Source organism: Euleptes europaea, chromosome 8 (assembly GCF_029931775.1).
Source record: "Euleptes europaea isolate rEulEur1 chromosome 8, rEulEur1.hap1, whole genome shotgun sequence".
NCBI classification, from domain to species: Eukaryota; Metazoa; Chordata; class Lepidosauria; order Squamata; family Sphaerodactylidae; genus Euleptes; species Euleptes europaea.
This window is the reverse complement of record NC_079319.1, coordinates 1,354,280-1,374,396: the sequence shown is the minus strand read 5'-3', so window position 1 is coordinate 1,374,396 and position 20,117 is coordinate 1,354,280. Positions and strand designations below refer to the sequence as shown.

General features: G+C 56.4%; 1 protein-coding gene across 1 annotated transcript; it reads left to right on the top strand.

Annotated features, from left to right (window-relative positions):
- Window positions 1–8,613: 8,613 nt before the first annotated feature.
- LOC130481812 (riboflavin transporter 2-like) lies at window positions 8,614–12,176 on the top strand. Its single transcript, XM_056854591.1, has 3 exons — window positions 8,614–9,569; window positions 10,960–11,083; window positions 11,964–12,176. The coding sequence occupies exons 1-3, from the start codon at window positions 8,614–8,616 to the stop codon at window positions 12,174–12,176; spliced, it is 1,293 nt and encodes a 430-aa protein (XP_056710569.1).
- Window positions 12,177–20,117: the final 7,941 nt, after the last annotated feature.

Sequence of the window (20,117 nt, the reverse complement as noted above, 5' to 3'; positions counted from 1 at the left end):
GCCCCAGGGTGTGGTGACAGCTGACAACTTGGAAGGCTGTAAGAGGGGAGTGGACATGTTCATGGAGGAGAGGGCTGTCCATGGCTACTAGTCAGAATGGATATGGGTCATGATGCATACCTATTCTCTCCAGGATCAGAGGAGCAGGCCTATTCTATGAGGTGCTGTGGAACACAGGCAAGATGGTGCTGCTGCAGCCGTCTTGCTTGTGGGCTTCCTAGAGGCTGCTGGTTGGCCACTGTGTGAACAGAATGCTGGACTTGATGGGCCTGGGTCTGATCCAGCAGGGCCTTTCTTATGTTCTTACAATAATCTGAAATAGTAGTGCCTCTTGCTCAAGAAGGCAACATTTTAGCTGTCGTGTTGAGTACCCTTTGTGAGACACTTTGCATACATTTCTCATTGTCATCTAAGCATCTGGCCATGAATTCCCAAAATTCTGCACGGCTTGAAGAATTCAGCGGGTTGGCTGGGAGCCCACTTTGAGCCTCTCCTGTGTGCCCGTCGTCTCAGGATCATGAGATGAGCAGGCTCTCTGCCTCCTGACTCTCGGCTGTGTGGAGTTGCTTCAGCGTGGCAAACCTCATGATGCTGCTGAAGCCAAATTTAGTTGCCTGCCAGAAGGCATCACTGAAGGCTCTGTGGGATGCCCCGTCTCCTGGAAGGCACAGTCCCGAGAAACTGCTCACTCCTTGGCATTTTGTCCAAAGCAAGACACTTTGCTCCAAGAACAGCTGTGGTATAGTAACGTAAGTGGCTTTATCTGGATGTATGCAAAGAAGATGGCGCTCCTCATGTTCATAAGGTGTACGAATTCTTTCCGAATATGAAGGAAAGGTCTCGTGCGTCCCTGCTGTCCCATTGGGTTGTCCCCTGGAAGGTTGGAAAGCCCCACTGCTGTGTCAGGTCTCCGCTCTGCAGTACCGCCTCTTCCCCTCACTCCCTGGGAGTGTCAAAAACAAACTGGGTGACAGCTGCTACTACCAACCCTGCTAAATGGAGCCACACATCCAGCACTACCTGCGTCACTGTGTGGAGACTGCCTAGTTGCCGCCCCTCCAGCTACACTCCTTCAAGCAAGCGTGGGGGACAGCCTATCTCAACTTCGCACTCAAGAGCTATCTTGCTCCAGGGATGGAGAGCTTACCTGCCACCCCTCTGTGTTACCACACTTCAGCTAGCAAGACCGGAGTAGATGTGTTTTTCTAGAGATCAGACTTGGAGCTTTCAAAATTATAAGAAGGTTCAAATAAAAGGAATACACATTGCCTGTTCAAGCATTCAGGCTGAGCAAGAGTACAAAGAAAAGGGTACAAAGAAAAGGAAACATACAGCCCCCTTTTCCTACATGTACTTATCCTACAAGTGTTTAAATAGGACAGGCTAGCTTAATTTTAAGTTGCAGTAGTGTCAGGCTTCAGCAACACGTTGCGTTCCTGGTATAAGGGACTTCACTCCAGATGATGCAGCAAGTTAAAAGTTTTATTCAGAAAGTCAGCGACTTCAGCAAGTCATAGAAACTTAAGGCTAGAATACAGGCATGGGGAAATATCGGTACATATATAGGGTAAAAACAATGGGGTTGATTAGGTTTTAGAAACAAAGAAACAATACAGAAGTTGGTTCTTGTAGGTTATCCGGGCTGTGTGACCGTGGTCTTGAAGACCACGGTCACACAGCCCGGATAACCTACAAGAACCAATGAACTCTGACTGTGAAAGCCTTCGACAATATTTTAATACAGAAGTTAACTACTGGTAAAGACTTAAGACAACGCATACAGGAAATAAACGCGTGCATTAACTGACTGATCTTCCCGAGATCCCAGCTTTGTTTTGCAGGACCAGGTATCAGATCAGCGATTATTCGGGCAGGTCTCCATAGAGTTGCAGATCTCAGGCAGGAGACCGGGTGCAAACGGGGGGGGGGGGGGGAAGCGAGTGCACAAAAAACTCCATTTTGTCCGTGGGGGAAACCATCTTGTTTGTATCCGGGGTCAACAGAGAGCCTAGCTGACAAGTAGTTAAGGTTCATCCTTACCTTCCTGTTCTTTGCCATGTGGTCCCTTGGCAAAAGTTTTGTCCTTCACCGTTAGTTAGTGCCTCTTCAGAGGGCTGCTCCAGATGGAAGAGGATGAGAGCTCCTCTGCATCCAGGGAGTTTATAATTTCCCCTTTGGGTATTTCAGCCCTTCTGGCTCTGAGAGGAAGGGTTTACTATCTAGCAATTTGACCCCCAGCAGTCTCTGCCCCTTGGGGTGGGACATTCTAGTGGGGTATGAGATGGCAAACCCTTGTCTGTCTTGGGCCAGAGCTATCAGCATGCATAAGCACTCAAGCGCCCTGCTCTTGAAGCGTGACAGCTCATCCCAGGGCCGCCTCCTTCCCAACAGCTCTGAGTTGGCAGCCAGGTTTCAACGCAGAGACAATTACTGAAATATTGTGAATTCCAGGTGGAGGGCAGTGGAGCTGCTGACTGCCTCTCATTGGTCTTCGACCGTTCCAGGGCAAGACCCACCTGTAACGCCCAGGTGGTAGGAGATCCAGATCCACTGACTGGCAAGCTTGTGAGAGGAGGGCTCTGAACCTGCCTGTGCTAAAGAGGAATTCTCTCTGTCACCTTGCTGTACAGCTGATGTTCTCAGCCTATGTGCAAGGTAGGTCCGGAGGCCTGGCGCTCTAGCTTTCTGCGTCTGCACTCTAGCAAGGGGCTGATTCTTGCAAAAGGTATTCCAGGGCCTGGCAACCCAGCAGGTGGGGCTCTGTGGCCCAGCTGAGGGTCCTGACGCAGGGCTTGTCTCTCACTGTGGCCAACACAGTTTCAGCATGGGAAGTCATCACTGGAGCCACTGAGCCTTCTCAGCAGGGGCAGCTTCAGGCCCACGTGGTGTTTGGGCAGGATGAGTTTAGGCCAAGACACACACACCCTTGCTTACGTTCTGCTGGTGGCAAACTCGCGGGTCTCCAGAGCGGATGGTTGCAATGCATCCAGTTCACACATCCCAGTCCTGCAACAGCCAGAATGGAGGCGGTAGAAGGGAACAGCTGAGAACTTGACTGCCCCTCCGTGTAGACTATGTGATATTGTCAAATTTGGGCACCTGAATTAGGGAACTTCATACCAACTGGAATCCACAAACGCTAGATGTGGTTTATCACTAAATTATACTAAATGATTCTGAAGGAGTGAGTCTGTGACTCAAAAGCTTACACCCTGCCAGTCTTTGTGGTGCTCCTGGACTCTTTCTACTGATACAGCTCCAGGCAGCATAGGATATATCAGACGTATTGTTTCCAACACCTCAGAGAGAAACTAAAGGCATAACTTCATTTGATAATGGTGGATGTGTGGAATGAGAAGGGTTGGTTTTTCTATGCCGACTTTAGGAAGGAATATTTTCATCTTCACCAGGGTTCTTGTCAAAGGTGCCCCGGTCTCCTTCCATGTTGGTAAGTGTTAACTGCAAAAATTAGATCTGGAGTTGGACCTAACTTGCAAGGAAATGACACGGCAGGCGGAGGCTGGTTTAATGGTTTTGTCTAATCCATCTTCCTTGGCTCCTAAACTGGAGATCTGCTAATCAAATTCTTGTCTCACTCAAGATTCTTAATAAATAGGAATGCGTCAGCAAGGTCAGCTGGCCAGGGAGGGGCTCTCCGTTACACTAAGGGAGTCTAATTTTATTTCATTCTTGGGGGTGAATGAGAACTGCTGGCCTGTCAAAAGGGGGGGGGGCTGCAAGCCTAGATACTGTTAGGAGTTATTGTACGATTTAACCCAATAGCAAATAAATGTGGGTTTCACTGGCCTTTTTGTTGCATATAATTTGTATTGCACAAGATCTGACTTCAATAATCCCACATAACTGTTTGACTCTGATCACAACCCAGCATGAAACCTGCTGGGTGACCTGGGGCCGGTCACAGTTCTCTCTCTGAACTCTCTCAGCCCATGTGGAGGCAGGCAATGGCAAACCACCTCTGAACGTCTCTAGTCTTGAAAACCCTACGGGGTCACCATAAGTCAGCTGTGACTTGAGGGCACTCTCCACCACAACAACTCTATCCTGGATGGTGACCTCCAAAGATTAGAGCAGCCCCCCCCCCCAACCTTTTCTAGCCTTCAGGCAGCTTTGGGATTCTGACTCAGGGTGAAGAAGAAGAAGAGTTGGGTTTTATATGCTGACTTTCTCTACCATTTAAGGAAGAATCAAGCTGGCTTACAACCACCTTCCCTTCCCCTCCCCACAACCGACCCCCAGTGAGGTAGGTGGGGCTGAGAGAGCTCTAAGATAGCTGTGACTAGCCCAAGGTCATCCAGATGGCTTCATGTGGAGGAGTGGGGAATCCAACCCGGTTCTCCAGATCAGAGTCCACGGCTCCAAACATCTGGTGGTGGGACCAGCCACAAAATGGCTGCTCAGGAGGCGAAGCCAACCACCAAATGTCAGGGAGGGAGGTTCTGCAACGCTCTAACTTTTCATTTCAGGCAGATGCTCCGCTGAAGAAGAGGCCTTTTTAATTTTCTTGCGAGCGCACACAGCTTATCAGGAGCCCCCGCCCACTTTTAAAAACACTTGCTCTTACCCATTTGCAGGGTGGCACATTTTAGAAAGTGCTCTGTTGAATGAAGTTGTCTCAGCAGAGCATCTCGGGAGAGGCTGTCCTGCAGTTATGTGGGTTTTAGGCCATAAAGGGCTACATTGGTAATAACCAGCCCTTCAAATTAAACCCAAAGGCTAGTTGGTGGCCACTGGTGACTGCAGAAGAGGTGACTTTCCTGTGCTTGCTAGACCCTGGGAGCTCCTTGCACAGGGCCAGAGCCTTCGGGTGCAGAAGCTGTGTGCCTGTGAGCAGGTGCTGAAGGGGAGGCAACCTGCACATGAAGGGTCCAGGGCTGGGTCAAGAGTATTTTGCGGGAGGGGCTGTGGCTCAGTGGGAAAGCCTCTGCTTGGCATGCAGAAGGTCCCAGGTTCAATCCCTGGCAATGCCAATTAAAAGGACCAGGAAGTAGGTTATGTGAAAGACCTTTTTCTGCCTGAGACCCTGGACAGCAGCTTCCAGTCTGAGTAGACAAGACTGGCTTTGATGGATCGATGTTTTGATTCAGTACAAGGCAGCATCATGTGCATTTGTCACCCCAAGCAAAGCGCACCAATTCCCTGAGCCTGCCCTGCCCCAAGCCAGCTCAAACAAAGTCCCTTCCGTGACTCAGCCAGCAGGGCCACGGGCCCAGGGAGGGCTACTAGTCACTGCCCGCTCCACTGGCCTCTGAAAATGAGCCCACCCTTAAGGTGCATCAGCACCATCCTCGCGGTGCCGTCCCAAGGAGTCACTTGGGGGGCCAGGCCAGAGACCCCCAAGGCTCCCGCTTTCTTCCACTCCATGCGGCCTTCCCAGAAGCCTCAGACTGGCTGCTGTTGGGAACAGGCTATGGGTCAAGATGGGATTTGCTGGCTCCAGTCCTGCAGGACAGGTGCTGCTCTGAAGTCTGCTGCAAAGGGGCCCTGGCGTTGGCGGCATCTGTTTTTCTCATGGGCACGAGCCTCGAGCCAATGCTGAAAGGAAGCGCCTGACGGTGACACCTGGGGGAGCTTGTTGGTCAGGCTCATTTCCTTTGGGGAGGGCTTGTGGCTCTGTGGTAGAGCATCTGCTTGGCATGCAGAAGGTCCCCGGCTCCCCCACGCCCTCCCTGCCTGGGGCTGTAGGCCACTCCCCTTTGCAAGGCGGGGGGTGGGGGTGTGCCTTCTGCAGCCAGGCCGAGGAAGTGAGCGGGACGGCCAGTCCCTCGTGCGCTTCCTGGGCACCGCTCTGCTCAGCAGCAGTAGCAGCAGCCGGGGCAGGGCCTGTCCCTCCCTCCCTCCATAAGGTAGGAGACGAGCAGAAAAGGCTATTGGCAGCCCTGGGTGGGCACAGCTGCCCGGGGGGGGGGGGAGGTGGGAAGACAGCCTGGGAGCAGGCTGCCTTGTGAATTTCCTGCATTGTGCAGGGGGTTGGACTAGATGACCCTGGTGGTCCCTTCCAACTCTTTGATTCCAGCTGCCCCCCCCCAGTCCAGCCCCATCCCCCTCTGGCATTTGGGAGATGGCTCATGCAAACAGCTGGTGTGCCCAGAATGCCCAGGGTCTGCATCTTCCCTCCCTGGCTTGGATTCTCTTGGCTCCAGTGCACAGGCCTGTTAATGCACATGCAGGGATGCTAAGTTCCCGGGACATTGAACAAGAGGGGCTGCTGCGGAAGCAAGTGCCGGACAGGTAACTGCCAAGTATGCCCACGGGGAGCAGAAGAGTCTCCCTGCCTGGGCTCTTTGGGGCAGGGGAGATTGGGCGGCATAACTACACTCCAAGCCCCCCCCCCAAGTTTCCCCCTCTTTCTCAGCTATAAAATCTGGAAGGGCAGAGCTGGGCGGTGGGGGGCTAACAGAAGTGCCTCTCCCATGTTTCACTTCACAGTTGCCCCTGGGGCTCTATTTTGGAAGGGTGCCCACCTTCCCTGGCAACCCTTCTCCCCAGCTAGCTGGCGCTGCAGCTTGGCACAAAGTGGCCAGGGAAAGGCTCTCTGCCCAGGCTCAGGGGCACAACAGGGTGCTTTTGTGTGTGTTTAAGCAACAGCTGGGTCATCGTGTTCACCCTGAAGCTGCAAAGGGCCCGAGCAGGGTAGGCAAGCCTGCCAGAGGGAGAGCCAGGCACGGCTTGGCTGCAGCGGCCAAGGCGTGGACCAGGCGAAGGGGCTGCAGTGGGCTTCCAGCATATGACCATGCGGGGGTCGATTTGTGTTGCTTCAGAAATCAAATAGAAATTTTTATTTATTTACGTCATTTATACTCCACCTGACTCCCCAATGGGGGCCCGAATGGCTTAAATCATCATTCTCCTCTCCTCCATTTTATTCTCACAACAACGCTGAGGTAAATTAGGCTGAGAGTATGGGATTGGCCCAAGGTCACCCAGCCAGCTTCAGTGTCAGACTGGGGATTCGAACGCGGGTCTCCCAGATCCTAGACCACACTGGCTCATAAGATGCCACAGAGACTCTGGGGGTGGCTGCGGATGACAAGTTTCCCCCAGGCCCAGAGCAACGATGCTTGGATCTTGTCCAGCAACCAGCTGGGCAACAAAAACCATTTTGGCCCTTGAAGAAAGGGGTGAGGCCAAGCAGATGCTCGACCACTGAGACACAGTCCCTCCCCAAAATTATTCCCATGAACACATGAAGCTGCCTTATCCTGAATCAGACCCTCGGTCCATCAGAGTCAGGATTGTCCACTCAGACCAGCAGCGGCTCTCCAGGGTCTCAGGCAGAGGTCTTTCAAATCACCTGCTTGCCTAGTCCCTTTAACGGGAGATGCCGGGGATTGAACCTGGGACCTTCTGCATGCCAAGCAGATGCTCGACCACTGAACCATGGCCCCTCACATGTCACAGAGAAAGGAGGCTGTGCTTCATATATCCCACTTTGCTTCCAAGGGGGACCCAAAGCAGCTGATGTTGTTCTCTCTGTTTGCTGGCGGCAACGTTCACTGGTGCCTGGCACTTGCCAAAGTGGGCAAAACTAAAAGGTGCCACTTTGGGAGGGGGGCATCAACAAGCCGGGGGCAGAACTTGGGCAGCATTTCCCTTCCTACCTGTGCCCCTTTGCATTTCCCGACCCTCCTCCCCCAACAGACCCTTTCCCCCCTTCCACTTACTCACATTTGGCACAACGCATAACTGCTGGCTTTCCCACACCCGCCAGTGCATAATGTGTCCCCACTGCACACCCTTGGCGGGTGGGAGGGAGATGGTTGTGCCCAATGGAAATGGAAACAGGAGACCACCACCCCTGCCCCCATGCAACTTGCTGTCCTGTGCATCCAGCACAAGAGTTTGCCTTTACATCTCTCTGAACAGAGGCATGAAAAGGTGACGCAAGATTTGGGTGTGTGAAAGGTCAGAGTGGTCTCCAGACGTGTGTGCGAAGTCCAGCGACTGGCAGCAAGGAGCCATGGGCCTAGAGAGGTCAACAAAGAGAGTCTGGAATTCCCCCCCCCCCCCCGGTTAAAGGCTCCTCCAGCCGTGCTCCCGAAGAACTGCTGTCAAAGCAAGGGGTCAGGAGGACCCTCGGGCGGTTGCCAATGGCCAAAGCGGCCATTTTCTCCAGTTGGCTGGAGATTGGTTGTAACAGCGGGAGATCTCCAGCTACCACCTGGAGGTTGGCAATAAAACAGTGCAGGCAAACAGTATCAAAAACATATATTCAGTGAAAAAGTGCAAACATCAACATACAACAGGGCTGACATGAACAATGAGGATACAAGTTATAAACACACACACAAAAAGCTGTTCCCAATGTGGCAGCAATGATAAATAAGGCACAACGGCTGTCTCCTACAATAGTCCTACAATCCACTAAAACTGAAAAATAAAAAAGACTGATAGACAAAGAATGGATTGACATCTCTTCCCCCCTCCATTTCTTTTGCGGGGGGGGGGGGATCAATGCAACAAGGTCTCAGAATCTCTCACATGGCGGCTCCTCCGGACTGGCAGGGCTGGGTCCATTAATGGTACCTCTAACATCCCTCTTTCAAAGCAGGCCACAGCAGGAGATCCCGTACCCCCCCGGAGCCCAGCGCCATGGCCTTGTCCGTCCACCTCCTGGCCTGCCTCTTGGGCACAGGCTCCTGGGTGGCCATCAACGGCCTGTGGGTGGAACTGCCTCTGCTGGTGCCCAGCGTGCCCGAGGGCTGGCTCCTGCCCTCCTACCTCACCGTGGTCATCCAGCTGGCCAACGTGGGCCCGCTGCTCGTCACCCTGGCGCACCGCTTCCTGCCCGGGCGGCTCCACGAGGTGGCCCTCATCTACGCCCTCCTCTGCCTGGGGGGCCTGGCCTGCCTGCTGCTGGCCTTCTTCTGGGGCGAGAGCAGCGTGGTGGGGGGCTCCCGCCGCAGCGTGGCCCTGCTGGCGCTGCTCTTCTGCCTCTCCCTGGTGGACTGCACCTCCTCCGTCACCTTCTTGCCCTACATGCGCAGGCTGCAGCCCCGCTACCTCACCACCTACTTTGTGGGCGAGGGGCTGAGCGGCTTGCTGCCCGGGCTGGTGGCCCTCGGGCAGGGGGTGGGCGTGGCCCGGTGCGTCAATGGCAGCCTTGCGGGCAACGGCACCGGACTGCAGGTGGCATACCAGGCCCCCCGCTTCTCGGCGTGCGCCTTCTTCCTCTTCCTCAGCGGCATGATGGCCGTCAGCCTGGTCGCCTTCGTCCTCCTCAACCACCTTCCGGCTGCCAGGCAAGAGCATGCCAAGGAGAAGTACCAGGTGCGGCTGCAGATCGAGAGCCCCGACAGCATGCGAGTCACGGTGGAAGAGGGCCCCGCAGCCCACACCGCCTTCCCTTCCAGCAGCCGCTCCTGGGCCCAGACGGTGTTCATCTTTGGGGTGCTGGCCTGGGTGAATGCCCTCACCAATGGCATCATGCCCGCCGTCCAGTCCTACTCTTGCCTCCCTTATGGGAACTTCGCTTACCATCTCTCGGCTACTTTGGCTGCCTTGGCCAACCCTCTGGCCTGCTTCCTGGGAATGTTCCTGCCAATCAGGTGAGTGGGGGGGGGGGAGCCGCCCTCATCAGGGCCACCTGGCTCTCCCCAGCCAGCGTGGTGTAGTGGTTAAGAGCAGTGGTTTGGAGCAGTGGAGTCTGATCTGGAGAACCAGGTTTGATTCCCCACTCCTCCACATGAGCTGCGGACGCTAATCTGGTGAACTGGGTTGGTTTCCCCACTTCTACGCATGTAGCCAGCTGGGTGACCTTGGGCTAGTCACAGCTCTCCCAGCCCCACCTACCTGACAGGGTGTCTGTTGTGGGGAGGGGAAGGGAAGGTGATTGTACACCGGTTTGATTCTTCATTAAGTGGTAGAGAAAGTGGGCATATTAAAAAAAAAAACTTTGCTCTCTCTCTCTCCAGCCTGGGCTCAAGGCCAAGAGCCCTGGGGCGGGGGGCGGGGGGGGGGTCTCACCACCTGCTGGTTCCGAATCAAAGACACCTTTGCAGCTGGGGCAAGGGGAAGGAGCAGGGAAGGGCTGAGGATGCCAACTCTGGGTTGGGAAATTCTTGGAGGTTTGGGGGTGGAGCCTGGGGAGGGCGGAGTTTGGGGAGGGGAGGGAGCCCCGGGGGGATGTGACGCCATACAGTCCACCCTCCAAAACTGCCATTTCCTCTCTGTTTCTGGGGATCAGTTGTAACTCCAGGAGATCTCCAGCTCCCAGCTGGAGTTTGGCACCCCTTGCCTAGGAGTAAAGTTGATACACAGCCCGGGATTAAACGCCAGCAGTCAGCCCTAGAATCATAGAATTGTAGAGTTGGAAGGGACCACCAGGGTCATCTAGTCATCTAGGGTTAGAAGGCAGGAAGCAATGATAAGAGAGCCCCAGAGCAGGTGCAGAATGTCTTTCCCTCGCCCCCAAGCAACCTCAGGCATCTCCCACCGCCTTTCCTTTGGGGAAGATGGAAATCTGGCCCCGGGGGGAACGATGAGCAGATGCCAGAAGAGCAGGGGGCAATCGGGACAGGAGGGGGCTCTTTGGGATCAGCCCCCCACACCTTGGGAGCACCAAAGCAAGAGTGGGCCAGGCCAAGTTTTGTGTTTGGCGTCTGGGCTTCACATTGAGGCTTCCAGGCTGAATAACCACCACCACCCCGCCATTCCCTTGGTGGAGCCAGAATGGGGTAGTGGTTAAGAGCGGTGGTTTAGAGTGGTGGACTCTGATCTGGAGAACCGGCTTGGTTCCCCCACTCCTCCACACGAAGCCATCTGGGTGACCTTGGGCTAGTCACATCTCTCTCAGCCCCACCTACTTCACAGGGTGTCTTATTGAGGGGAGGGGAAGGGAAGGTGATTGCAAGCCGATCTGCGTCCCCTTTAAGTGGTGGAGAAAGTCGGCAGCATACAAAAACCGAAGCTGCTTCTTCCTTCTTTCCTTCCTTCCAGGTCCCTTGTGCTGATGGGGGCCCTCTCCTTGGCCGGATCCCTCCTCGCCTGCTACATCATGGCCATGGCGGTGCTGAGTCCCTGCCCTCCCTTTCTGCATCTGCCTGCAGGGGTCATCCTCATTGTAAGCATCTGAGAGGGCAGAATCGGGCCCCTGCTGCTCCCTCATCCCCTCAGCAGCCTCCAACGCTTCCGAATGCAGCTGGGGCCGGCCGAGGCGTTTTATGCCAGCCAGCACTGGCCGGGGATGGGTGCTGTGTCAGGGCCCCGTGTGACTGGGCACAGAGCCTGAGGTGCCCGGCCTCTCTGGTCGCCTGGGGCTGCTGGCTCCCAGGCGCCCCTCCCCAAAGCCTCACTTGGGCTGCTTGCACGGAAGGGCGTAGCCCACTACCCTCGCTGTCCACAGCTGCTCTGGCCAGAATGATCCCTCCCAAGAACATGTATACACACACTTCCAGTTGGCAGCAGAGCAAAGGACTGGCGGGGTTGGGGAGGGGAGGGATCTCAGCAGGGTATAATGCCACAGAGTCCACCCTCTGAAACAGCCATTTCCTCTAGGGGGGCAGGTCTCTGTAGTCTGGAGATCAGCTGTGATTCTGGGAGATCCCCAGCCCCCCCCCCCCAAGAGGCTGGCAGCCCTATGGCAGGGTGGCTCCCCCATGTTATTCGTCCATTAATCTGCTCCAGGCCCTTCTGTTTGAGCAGACCAGCCCCCCTCCCCAGCTGCACAAACGGGGGATTATGGGCAGGTGGCCTTGAACACAGGAAGCTGCCTTATACTGAATCAGACCCTCAGTCCATCAAAGTCAGTGTTGTCTACTCAGACTGGCAGCGGCTCTCCAGGGTCGCAGGCAGAAAAGGGTCTTTCCCATCACCTACCTGCCAAGTCCCTTTAACTGGAGATGCCGGGGATTGAACCTGGGACCTTCTGCATGCCAAGCAGAGGCTCTACCACTGAGCCACAGCCTTCCTGCCTGACGCTGACCCGCTGGCTCTCCCCACAGGTGCTGTGCTGGGTGCTCTTCGTGGGCACCCTCTCCTACGTCAAGCTGATGATCGGGATGCTCCTGCGGGACGAGGGGCACTGTGCCCTGGTCTGGTGCGGGGCTGTGGTGCAGGTGGGCTCCATGGTGGGGGCCCTCGCCATCTTCCCCGTGGTCAGCGTGTACGGCCTCTTCCGCTCGGGGGACCCTTGCCACAGCAGCTGCCCTGGCTGAAGGGCAGGGAGGAGGGCAGGGGGCCAGATGTGTGGATCCAAGGGGCTGCGGCGCTTCATCCCTCGTGGCCCCCCAGACGCCCTTGCAATATTGGCAACGGTTCCGTGTGGCCCACCGGGACCGACGGGGGCTGCATTAGCACCCGGCACGTGGGTGCCACTCGAGAATCGCGTGCAGCTGCATCTTGCTTGCCGGGTTGCTTGTCAGAAATTGCTGCTCGGCCTCAGCATCTCCTGCCTGGGTGACCGGAATAATTGCTCCCCAAAGCTGCTGGTATGATAGTATTTAACAGATTCCCTTTGAAACTGGCACTGGGCCTCTGCTGGACAGCCAGGGGCAGCCCTGGGAGTGTGGAGTTTGAGGAAGGGAGGGGTCTCAGCACAGATGTGATGCCATAGAGTCCACCCCCCTGCAAAGCTACCACTTCTTCCAGGGGAACTGGTCTCTGTAGCGTGGTGATCAGTTGTAATCCTGGGAGATCTCCAGGCCCCACCTGGAGGCCGGCAACGGTATGAACAGCTCTTGTTTGCAGTACGCTCCTTGAAGAAGGCTCCTGTCCTTTTGCTGACCTTGCTCTGGCACGGGCAGGAGAGTTGATGGTACTCGGGGGACTCGCCCCACGGAAAAAAACATCCCGGGGGCTCTGCTGTGTGCACACCCCACCCAGACTCTTGGCGGGTGCCTTCCAGAAAGAGGGCCTTTTCTGAGCTGGCCCCTCTGTTCTGGAACTCGCGCCATTCCCCTGGCACCTGCTCCGTTGAGTCTGGGGTGGCGCATTTCTTCCCTCCGGCTTTTCTTCATCTGGGGGTGGAATCCCATGATGGCTGTTCACTCCCCGGGGGGCTCTTCCTTCTCAGGTGCTGCTAATGGCTGCTTGAATGCTGCTTCGGCTCCCCCTCCGGCTCCCCTCTTTGCGCGCTTCTCTTTTTGTGACCTCTCACGGGATGAGATTGTTGGGAGCTTGGAGCTCCCTGCAAGAACCGCAGGGTGGCCGGAACAGAATAAAAAAGCTTGAGAGACACAGGGAGAGACTGGTTTTTTAAAAAATTAAACATGTTGGGAGTGCTTTTTCTTCTTGAACAATAATGTCATGGGTTTGCATTTGCCTAGGCTTTGTCTCAGCACCCAGCAGTAAGGGAGCACCAATGGGGGGGGGGGGACAGAGTGCCTTGGGCAGCCCCGTGCTTTCATCATCTAAATAAATGGGAGGGATTCCCAGGGACTGTGCGGGTGTGGGCCCACCCCTGCAGCCAGGACACAGCGTCAGGGGACAGCATCACCCTCAAGGGCACAGGGCTTGGACGGGGTGGGTGAGGGGGCAAACGCCAGTTCCTTCTTTGCACTGCATCAGAAGGGCCCTGGCACCCCCTTCAGCTGGCAACCCTAGTGCCCCTCGCTCCCAAATTTCTGACAGGCAGGTGCGGGGAGATCTTGTCCCTCTTTATAGGCCAGTGCAGGAGGTGGAGGGGGCTCCTCTCTACTTGTCAATCAACCTTCTGGGAAGGCCAGATGGAAAAGGACTTCTTCCCAGAGTTGTTTGCTGGTTTAAGTGGGTGCTCAAAATCTGGACTAGATGAAGCCCCACCAGGCGGGAAGGCTCGAATCGGGATTTCTGGCCAAGATGGGACCCTTCTGCAGACCCTGCCTCAATATTGCACAACACTCTGGGGCATCCCTGTGCAAAGCCCCCAGGGCCTTCCCCAAATTAGCCCTCTGGTTAGGGGGCGGGAGCGTCGCATTTTAGGTGCAGTTCTGAAGGGTCCCAGAAGTGGCCAGCCCACAGGCTTCCAGGAAACCCACAAGCCAGGCGCCAGAACGACAGCCCCCCCCCCACAATAGCTACCCAGCCACTGGTGTTCAGCGGTGCACTACCTCTACATGGAAGCTCCACTTGGCTCTTGTGGGTAATGTTTTCAAGAGGCCTCATTCACTTTTCAGGCCTTCTAACTCTCCCCCTATCTTCTGGCAGGGAGTGCCATTCTGTGTACCAAAACCCTTCCTTCCCTGTTGGGAATCAACTGCTCCTTTGCTTTCATTTGGTATCCCTGAATTCTGAGGCCGAGCCCGTTCTCCATTCCACAGCAGGCCCAGATCCGTGTGCCTCCCTTGAGCTCTCTTCAGAGCCACGAGGGCCTTTTCAGCGTGTGGCCCTCATTGCTCTGAAGACAGCTCTGAAGACCGGGAGGGGCTGTGGCTCAGTGGTAGAGCATCTGCTCGGTATGCAGGAGGTCCCAGGTTCAATCCCCAGCATCTCCAGTGATGGGAAAGACCTCTGCCTGAGACCCTGGAGAGCCGCTGCCGGTCTGAGTAGACAATACTGACTTCGATGGACCAAGGGTCTGATTCAGTTATAAGGCAGCTTCATGTGTTCGCATGTTCATGCCCCGTGGCAAAAGACGGAGAGGGCAGCGTAGCGTTCATGACAGTTGTATGGAATGTAGTTGCGCACCTGTCACAGGGGCCATTGCAACACAGTTTGGGAAGGTGACACCCTCACCTTCCTGCCCTGCATTGCTGAGCCACCACGGTGCACTTTTCAAGTAGCCACCCCACCCCACCCCACCCCACCCCTGCAGCGAGAAGCTGCCTCACGCTCAACCAGGTTGGCCTGGGTGTCCTTCTTGGGGTTTGAATCCAACGGGCAGTGGCTCTCCAGCATCTGGGGGGGGGGTCTTTCCTGCCCAGCACTTTTAACTGGCCATGCCCAAGGATGGGCCCTGGGGCTTTCACCTGTTTGTGAAGTGCCGAGTTATGTCTGTGGTGTGCTTTAAGAACATCTGGAATGGGTCCGACCAAAATGGTCCACCTAGTCAAGCCTCCTTTCCCCCATGAAGGTTAAGCACATACCGTGGAAAGCAACAGCTTTGCCTTGCCCCTCCTCCATGCCAACAACCGATAGCAGCATGCTACCTCTGTACATGGAGGCTCCCATCCAGCCCCTACCCTCCAGGGATGCCCTTTTAAAGCCATCAGCATGTCTTGTGTTAGTGAGTTTCACAAGGGAATTATGTGTTTACTACCATTATTATTATCATCCCCGTGTATAATCTGCCTGCCTCACCGGGGCTCGAAGGTGGATTGCAAAAGAGGAAAAGCTATTCAGCCAGACAGCATAAGATGTCCAGTGAATGACGCACCGGGGCGGGGGCTGGAAAACAACGCACACAAAGAACTGGTCTCAGCAACATCCTGCCCTTCTTCAAGGAGCTCAGGGGGATGTATGTCGTTTCCCTCACCTCCACTTTATTGTTACAACAACCCTGTGGAGTATGTCAGGCTGAGAGAGCGACCGGCTCAAGGACACCCTGTGCATGTCCTGGTCCACAGGGATTTGCACCTCAGTCTCCCCGGGGTCGACTCCAACCCGCTCATTGTCCCACCACCTCAGCTTCCGCTGTGACGCCTGGCCCTGTTGCCCACCAGCTTCAATGGAGGCGGAGAAGCTCTCTCCACCCACTTTCTCCACCCCAGGTATCCCTTTTAAGCCTCTATCAGGTTCTCTCCCCCCCCCCTTTAAGGGGTCTTTTCCCTACATGGACAGGTTCCCCACCCCTCAGCTCCTCTGGGTACTTGAGCCCCTCCCTTCCCAGGAAGGGAGGACAAAGCAATTGCTGAGAAACTCAATGAATTCTTCTCATCCGTCTTCAGTGTTGAAGATTTAGGGCAGATTCCTTCTCCTGAGGGAGAATGAGGAAGTGGGGCAAAAAGTGGTGGTAACAAGGCAGGAAGTCCTAGAATGTCTAGACAAACTGCAAACCAACAAGTCACCAGGACCAGAAGGTATTCATCCTAGAGTTCTTCAAGAACTCAAATGGGAAATTGCTGAACTCCTAACAATAGGGATGCCAACCTCCAGGTGGTGGCTGGAGATCTCCTGCTATTACAACTGATCTCCAGCTGATAGAGATCAAGTCACCTGGAGAAAAAGGCATTGAAGTCCCTCTCCTCTCCAAACCCCGCCCTCCTCAGGCTCCACCCCCAAAATCTCCAGGTATTTCCCAACCTGGAGCTGGCAACCCTACCTAACAATGATATGTAACATGTCCCTTCCATCAGCCTCTGTAACAGAGGACTGGAGAATGGCCAATGAAACACTGGGCGAAAACGCATGGTCGCTTTATCCTCCTTTAATCCCTGTGTCAGCCAGGATTCAGCCTGGATCGAACGCATGCGTTTCACCTAATGTGAGTTCGATCCTGGCTAAAACAGGGATTAAAGGAGGGTAAAGCGACCCTGCGTTTTCACCCACCCATTTATTAAAAAGGTTCCAGGGGGGACCCAGGAAATTACCAGCCAGTTAGCTTCACGCCTGTTCCCGGTAAATAGATGGAAAGCATGATTCAAGAGAGGCTCCCCACCCACCACCCACCCACCCAAATCGCCAGGCATTTCCCGACCTGCAGTTGGCAACATCAGCTGCAGAGTCCGTCTTGCCCCGAAAAACTGGCCCTTTGGGCTTCAAAGGGTTGGGATCCCTTGCGCGCGCGGGGGGGGGGGGCGCTTCTGCCCTGAGACCCCAGCCCCGCTCCGGAGGGGCAAATGCTCGGCGGCCCCCGGCTTGCTGCGGCGCGCGCCCAGCGTTTCCCCGTAGCCTGGGCCGACATTTGTCTCCGTCACTCGGCTTGCCAGCCTCCAGCCGAGACCTGGAGGTCTCCCGGAATTACAACTGATTTCCAGACGATAGAGATCAGTTCCCCTGGAAGAAAGGGCTGCTTCGGATGGGGGACTCTCCGGGATTATACCCTACTGAGCTCCCCCCCGCCCCCAAACCCCACCATCTCCATATTCTACCCAGGAATCCCAGGGATTTCCCAACTTTGAGCTGGCAGCCCTCCCCACATCCCAGGCTTGTGCCAGCCCTGGGGTAACTCAGGAACAGGGCTAGGGTTGCCAGCCTCCAGGTACTAGATGGAGATCTCCCGCTATTACAACTGATCTCCAGCCGATAGAGATCAGTTCCCCTGGAGAAAACGGCCGCTTTGACAATTGGACTCTATGGCACTGAAGTCCCTGCCCTCCTTAGGCTCTGCCCCCAAAACCTCCCACCGGTGGTGAAGAGGGACCTGGCAACCCTAAACAGGGCCCAAGCAGGAGAGGTACTGATTAAGAAGGGACCGGGACCCCATGAAGTGCCATGGGGCAAAGCCCTCCTCCTGCATTTGGGATCCTCCCCTTGTGGAGGGCTTCCTGGAGCTCCAGCCACGGCTTGGCAGCTGTCTCTCCCCCCCCCCCCGAAATTCAGCAGCAGTCTTCCTTGCTTCAGGGGCCGAGGCCCACCCTCCAGCCAAGTGAGCAGCCAGACTGGAGGTCTGCGGTGGAGGGGTGTGGGTGACCCCACAGCTGAAGTCGTGGGCCCAATCAATGCCACAGGTGCAAACCAGAAGCCCTGCAACCAGCCCCGCTGCCAGGGTGACCCTTTTCAGGAAAGGGCCCTGATCCTTCCAAAGACCAAACTGTAGCACTCTTTGTCCTGGAGGCTGTGCCCCACTCTTTGGCCAACGCCTCCCCCAGACTTTGGGCTCCTGGGGGACATTCTTCCCATGCCGGGTCCCAGCTGGAGTCACGGTGACTGGGGATTGCCCGCCCCCCCCCCCACGGTGTCTCCTTCCTCACCGACACTGGTCACTTACAGCTCTGTGAGCGCCCCATAGCTTGACATGGCTCCCAGGGGAGGGTCTCTTGGTCTGGGGGGGGCATCAAGGGGTTTTCAAGGCCAGAGATGTTCAGAGGTGGTTCGCCATCGCCTGCCTCTGCGTAGCGACCCTGGACTTCCTTGGCGGTCTCCCATCCAAGGACTAACTGGGGCCCACCCTGTTTAGCTTTCAAGATCCTATGAGGTTGGGGCAGCCTGGGCCGTCCAGGTCAGGGTCTCTTGCGCTTAGGTGGCCAAATTCCCACAAGTGCTCTGTGCCCAGCTTGGCGTGTTTTGCCCTTCTCCAGATCTGCACTCACATGGTGTTCAGAGCCGCTTCACAGAAGTGTAAGCCCTGGGTTCGAATGCACTGGACTAGACCGCAGCGTGAGCTTGCAAGGAGCTCCTCATACTCCATTTGCTTTGAGCAACCCCCCTGCAGGAGGATCGTGTGAACAGCCCCAAGGCCCTCCTCTGCCTCCCCCAACTGGCACAGGGGGCTTTGCATTTGAGCGGAGTGATCCCCGCTCTCGACCTCGGGATTTCGGGTGACAAGCGGCAGTGCAAGGGAGGCGGGCGGGCAGGCTGACCCATCATTACGGTGGGGCGGCTCCAGAGCCCCCGGGACCCCCCCAGCCTAATCGGGCTCTGCAATCTCCTGAGTCAGCCCTCCTCGAGACCCTTTCATCTGGCAACAAAGGAGCATTGAGCCGGGCTGGGCAGCAGCAAAGAGCCCCTTGTTCTGCCGGGGCCAGTGGGGTGGGGGGAGGAATGCAGGGGGAGGGGTGGCGGCTGTCCATCACAGGCAGGCAGGCTACACCTGTCCGCTCAGGAGAACGAGCCTCCCTACACCTTGCCGGGGAAGAGCTTTCCTCCAAAGAGGCCAGCCCTCACCAGCGCCCCCCCCCCCAGCCCTCCAAAGGGGAACCTGGAAAGTGGGGCTTCATGCGGCAAGGAGCTGGCAAAGAAAGGACCCCTGAAGACCCTCTGAGGCGAGCCCAGCTCAGGTTCCCTGGAGCCATTCGGAGAACCCTCCAGGCCAGGGAGATGGGCGTTTGGGGAGCGGGGTCAGGAAAAGACCTCCCCCCCCCCCACTGGAGCATCCCTCCCCGTGTCTGGGCCCCCCAGGGAGACTGGCCTTTGCGCTTACTGGAAAGTCTCCCGTTGGGCTGCTGTGGGCAAAGCCACCTGGTCCCGGGGGCCTGACAGTGTGCTCAGCAGAGACCTGGGTCCCGGCAGCAGTGGCAGGGAGCCGACCCCACCCCATCAGCATCCCCAGCCCTGAAACAAGCGCCCCTGCGACACCACCTGCCCCCCCAGGGCTCGGCTGGCTTGAGGGCTGCTTGGCCCAGGCCCACGCGGCCCCACTGCCTCCCCAGACCACTTGCACTGGCTTGGGCCTGGTTCCTAGTCCCCTCCCCCCAGCTCCACCGGCCCCCCACGGCTGCTTTGAGGATGCCGGCCTTGGCACTGGCCCCAGCACAGGGGAGACTGGGCAGTTCCCTGCCCCCCCCCCGCCCATGGAGCCAGGTGCCAAAAACCTGTCCCTGCTGACCAGGCCTGGGGGGGGGGGTTCCCTGGAGCCTGCACACCTGGCTGTAGGCCAGAGCTGATCCCGGGGAGGGCTTTACGAGCAGACGCCAAGCCCAGCGGCTGCCTTTCATGCGGCCGCAGTTGGTTGCAGGCCAGCTGCTTGGCTGGGGCCTGCACAGTCTCCTCCAGGCAGGTGGGTGGAGGGGGGGGCAGCTTTGGGGTCTGAGTCATGAAGAAAGAAGAGAGTCCCTTCCCTGTACCTGGAGACCAAGGACCCCTTTCCATGGAGGAATTGGGGAGAAATCCCCCCAAAGGAAACTTTGGAGGAATCCCCCGAAAGGCCCAGAAACTTTGGCTAAACTCTTCCCTGGGGTGGGGGTAGGCGCTTCAAGAGCAAAGGCACTAAGGTTACCAACCTCCAGGTGGGGGCTGGAGATCTCCCAGAATTAGAACTGATCTCCAGACGACACAGATCAATTGCTCTGGAGAGAACAGCTGCTTTGGAGGGTGGGGCTCTATGGCATCATACCCCACCGAGGTCCCTCCCTCCCCCAAAGTCCACCCTTCCCAGGCTCCACCCTCAGACCTCCAGGAATTTCCCAACCTGGAGCTGGCAACCCTAGAAGGAACCCTGTTCCCGTCTCCAACTAGACTAGGGAAGGGAGGAGCTTCTCCTGTCAGCTGCAGGGACCCCTTTCCAGCCATCCTTCCATGGCTCATAGGCCAGAAAACATAAACCTCTTGGGTTACAGACGTGAGGGAAAGTTTTAATTAAT

Bases quoted from the DNA above. Each gene is read 5' to 3' on its own strand.
- LOC130481812 (XM_056854591.1), top strand. From the start codon at position 8,614: ATGGCCTTGTCCGTCCACCTCCTGGCCTGCCTCTTGGGCACAGGCTCC. The intron at 9,570-10,959 runs GTGAGTGGGGGG...CCTTCCTTCCAG, and splicing joins GGAATGTTCCTGCCAATCAG to GTCCCTTGTGCTGATGGGGG. The intron at 11,084-11,963 runs GTAAGCATCTGA...CTCTCCCCACAG, and splicing joins CTGCAGGGGTCATCCTCATT to GTGCTGTGCTGGGTGCTCTT.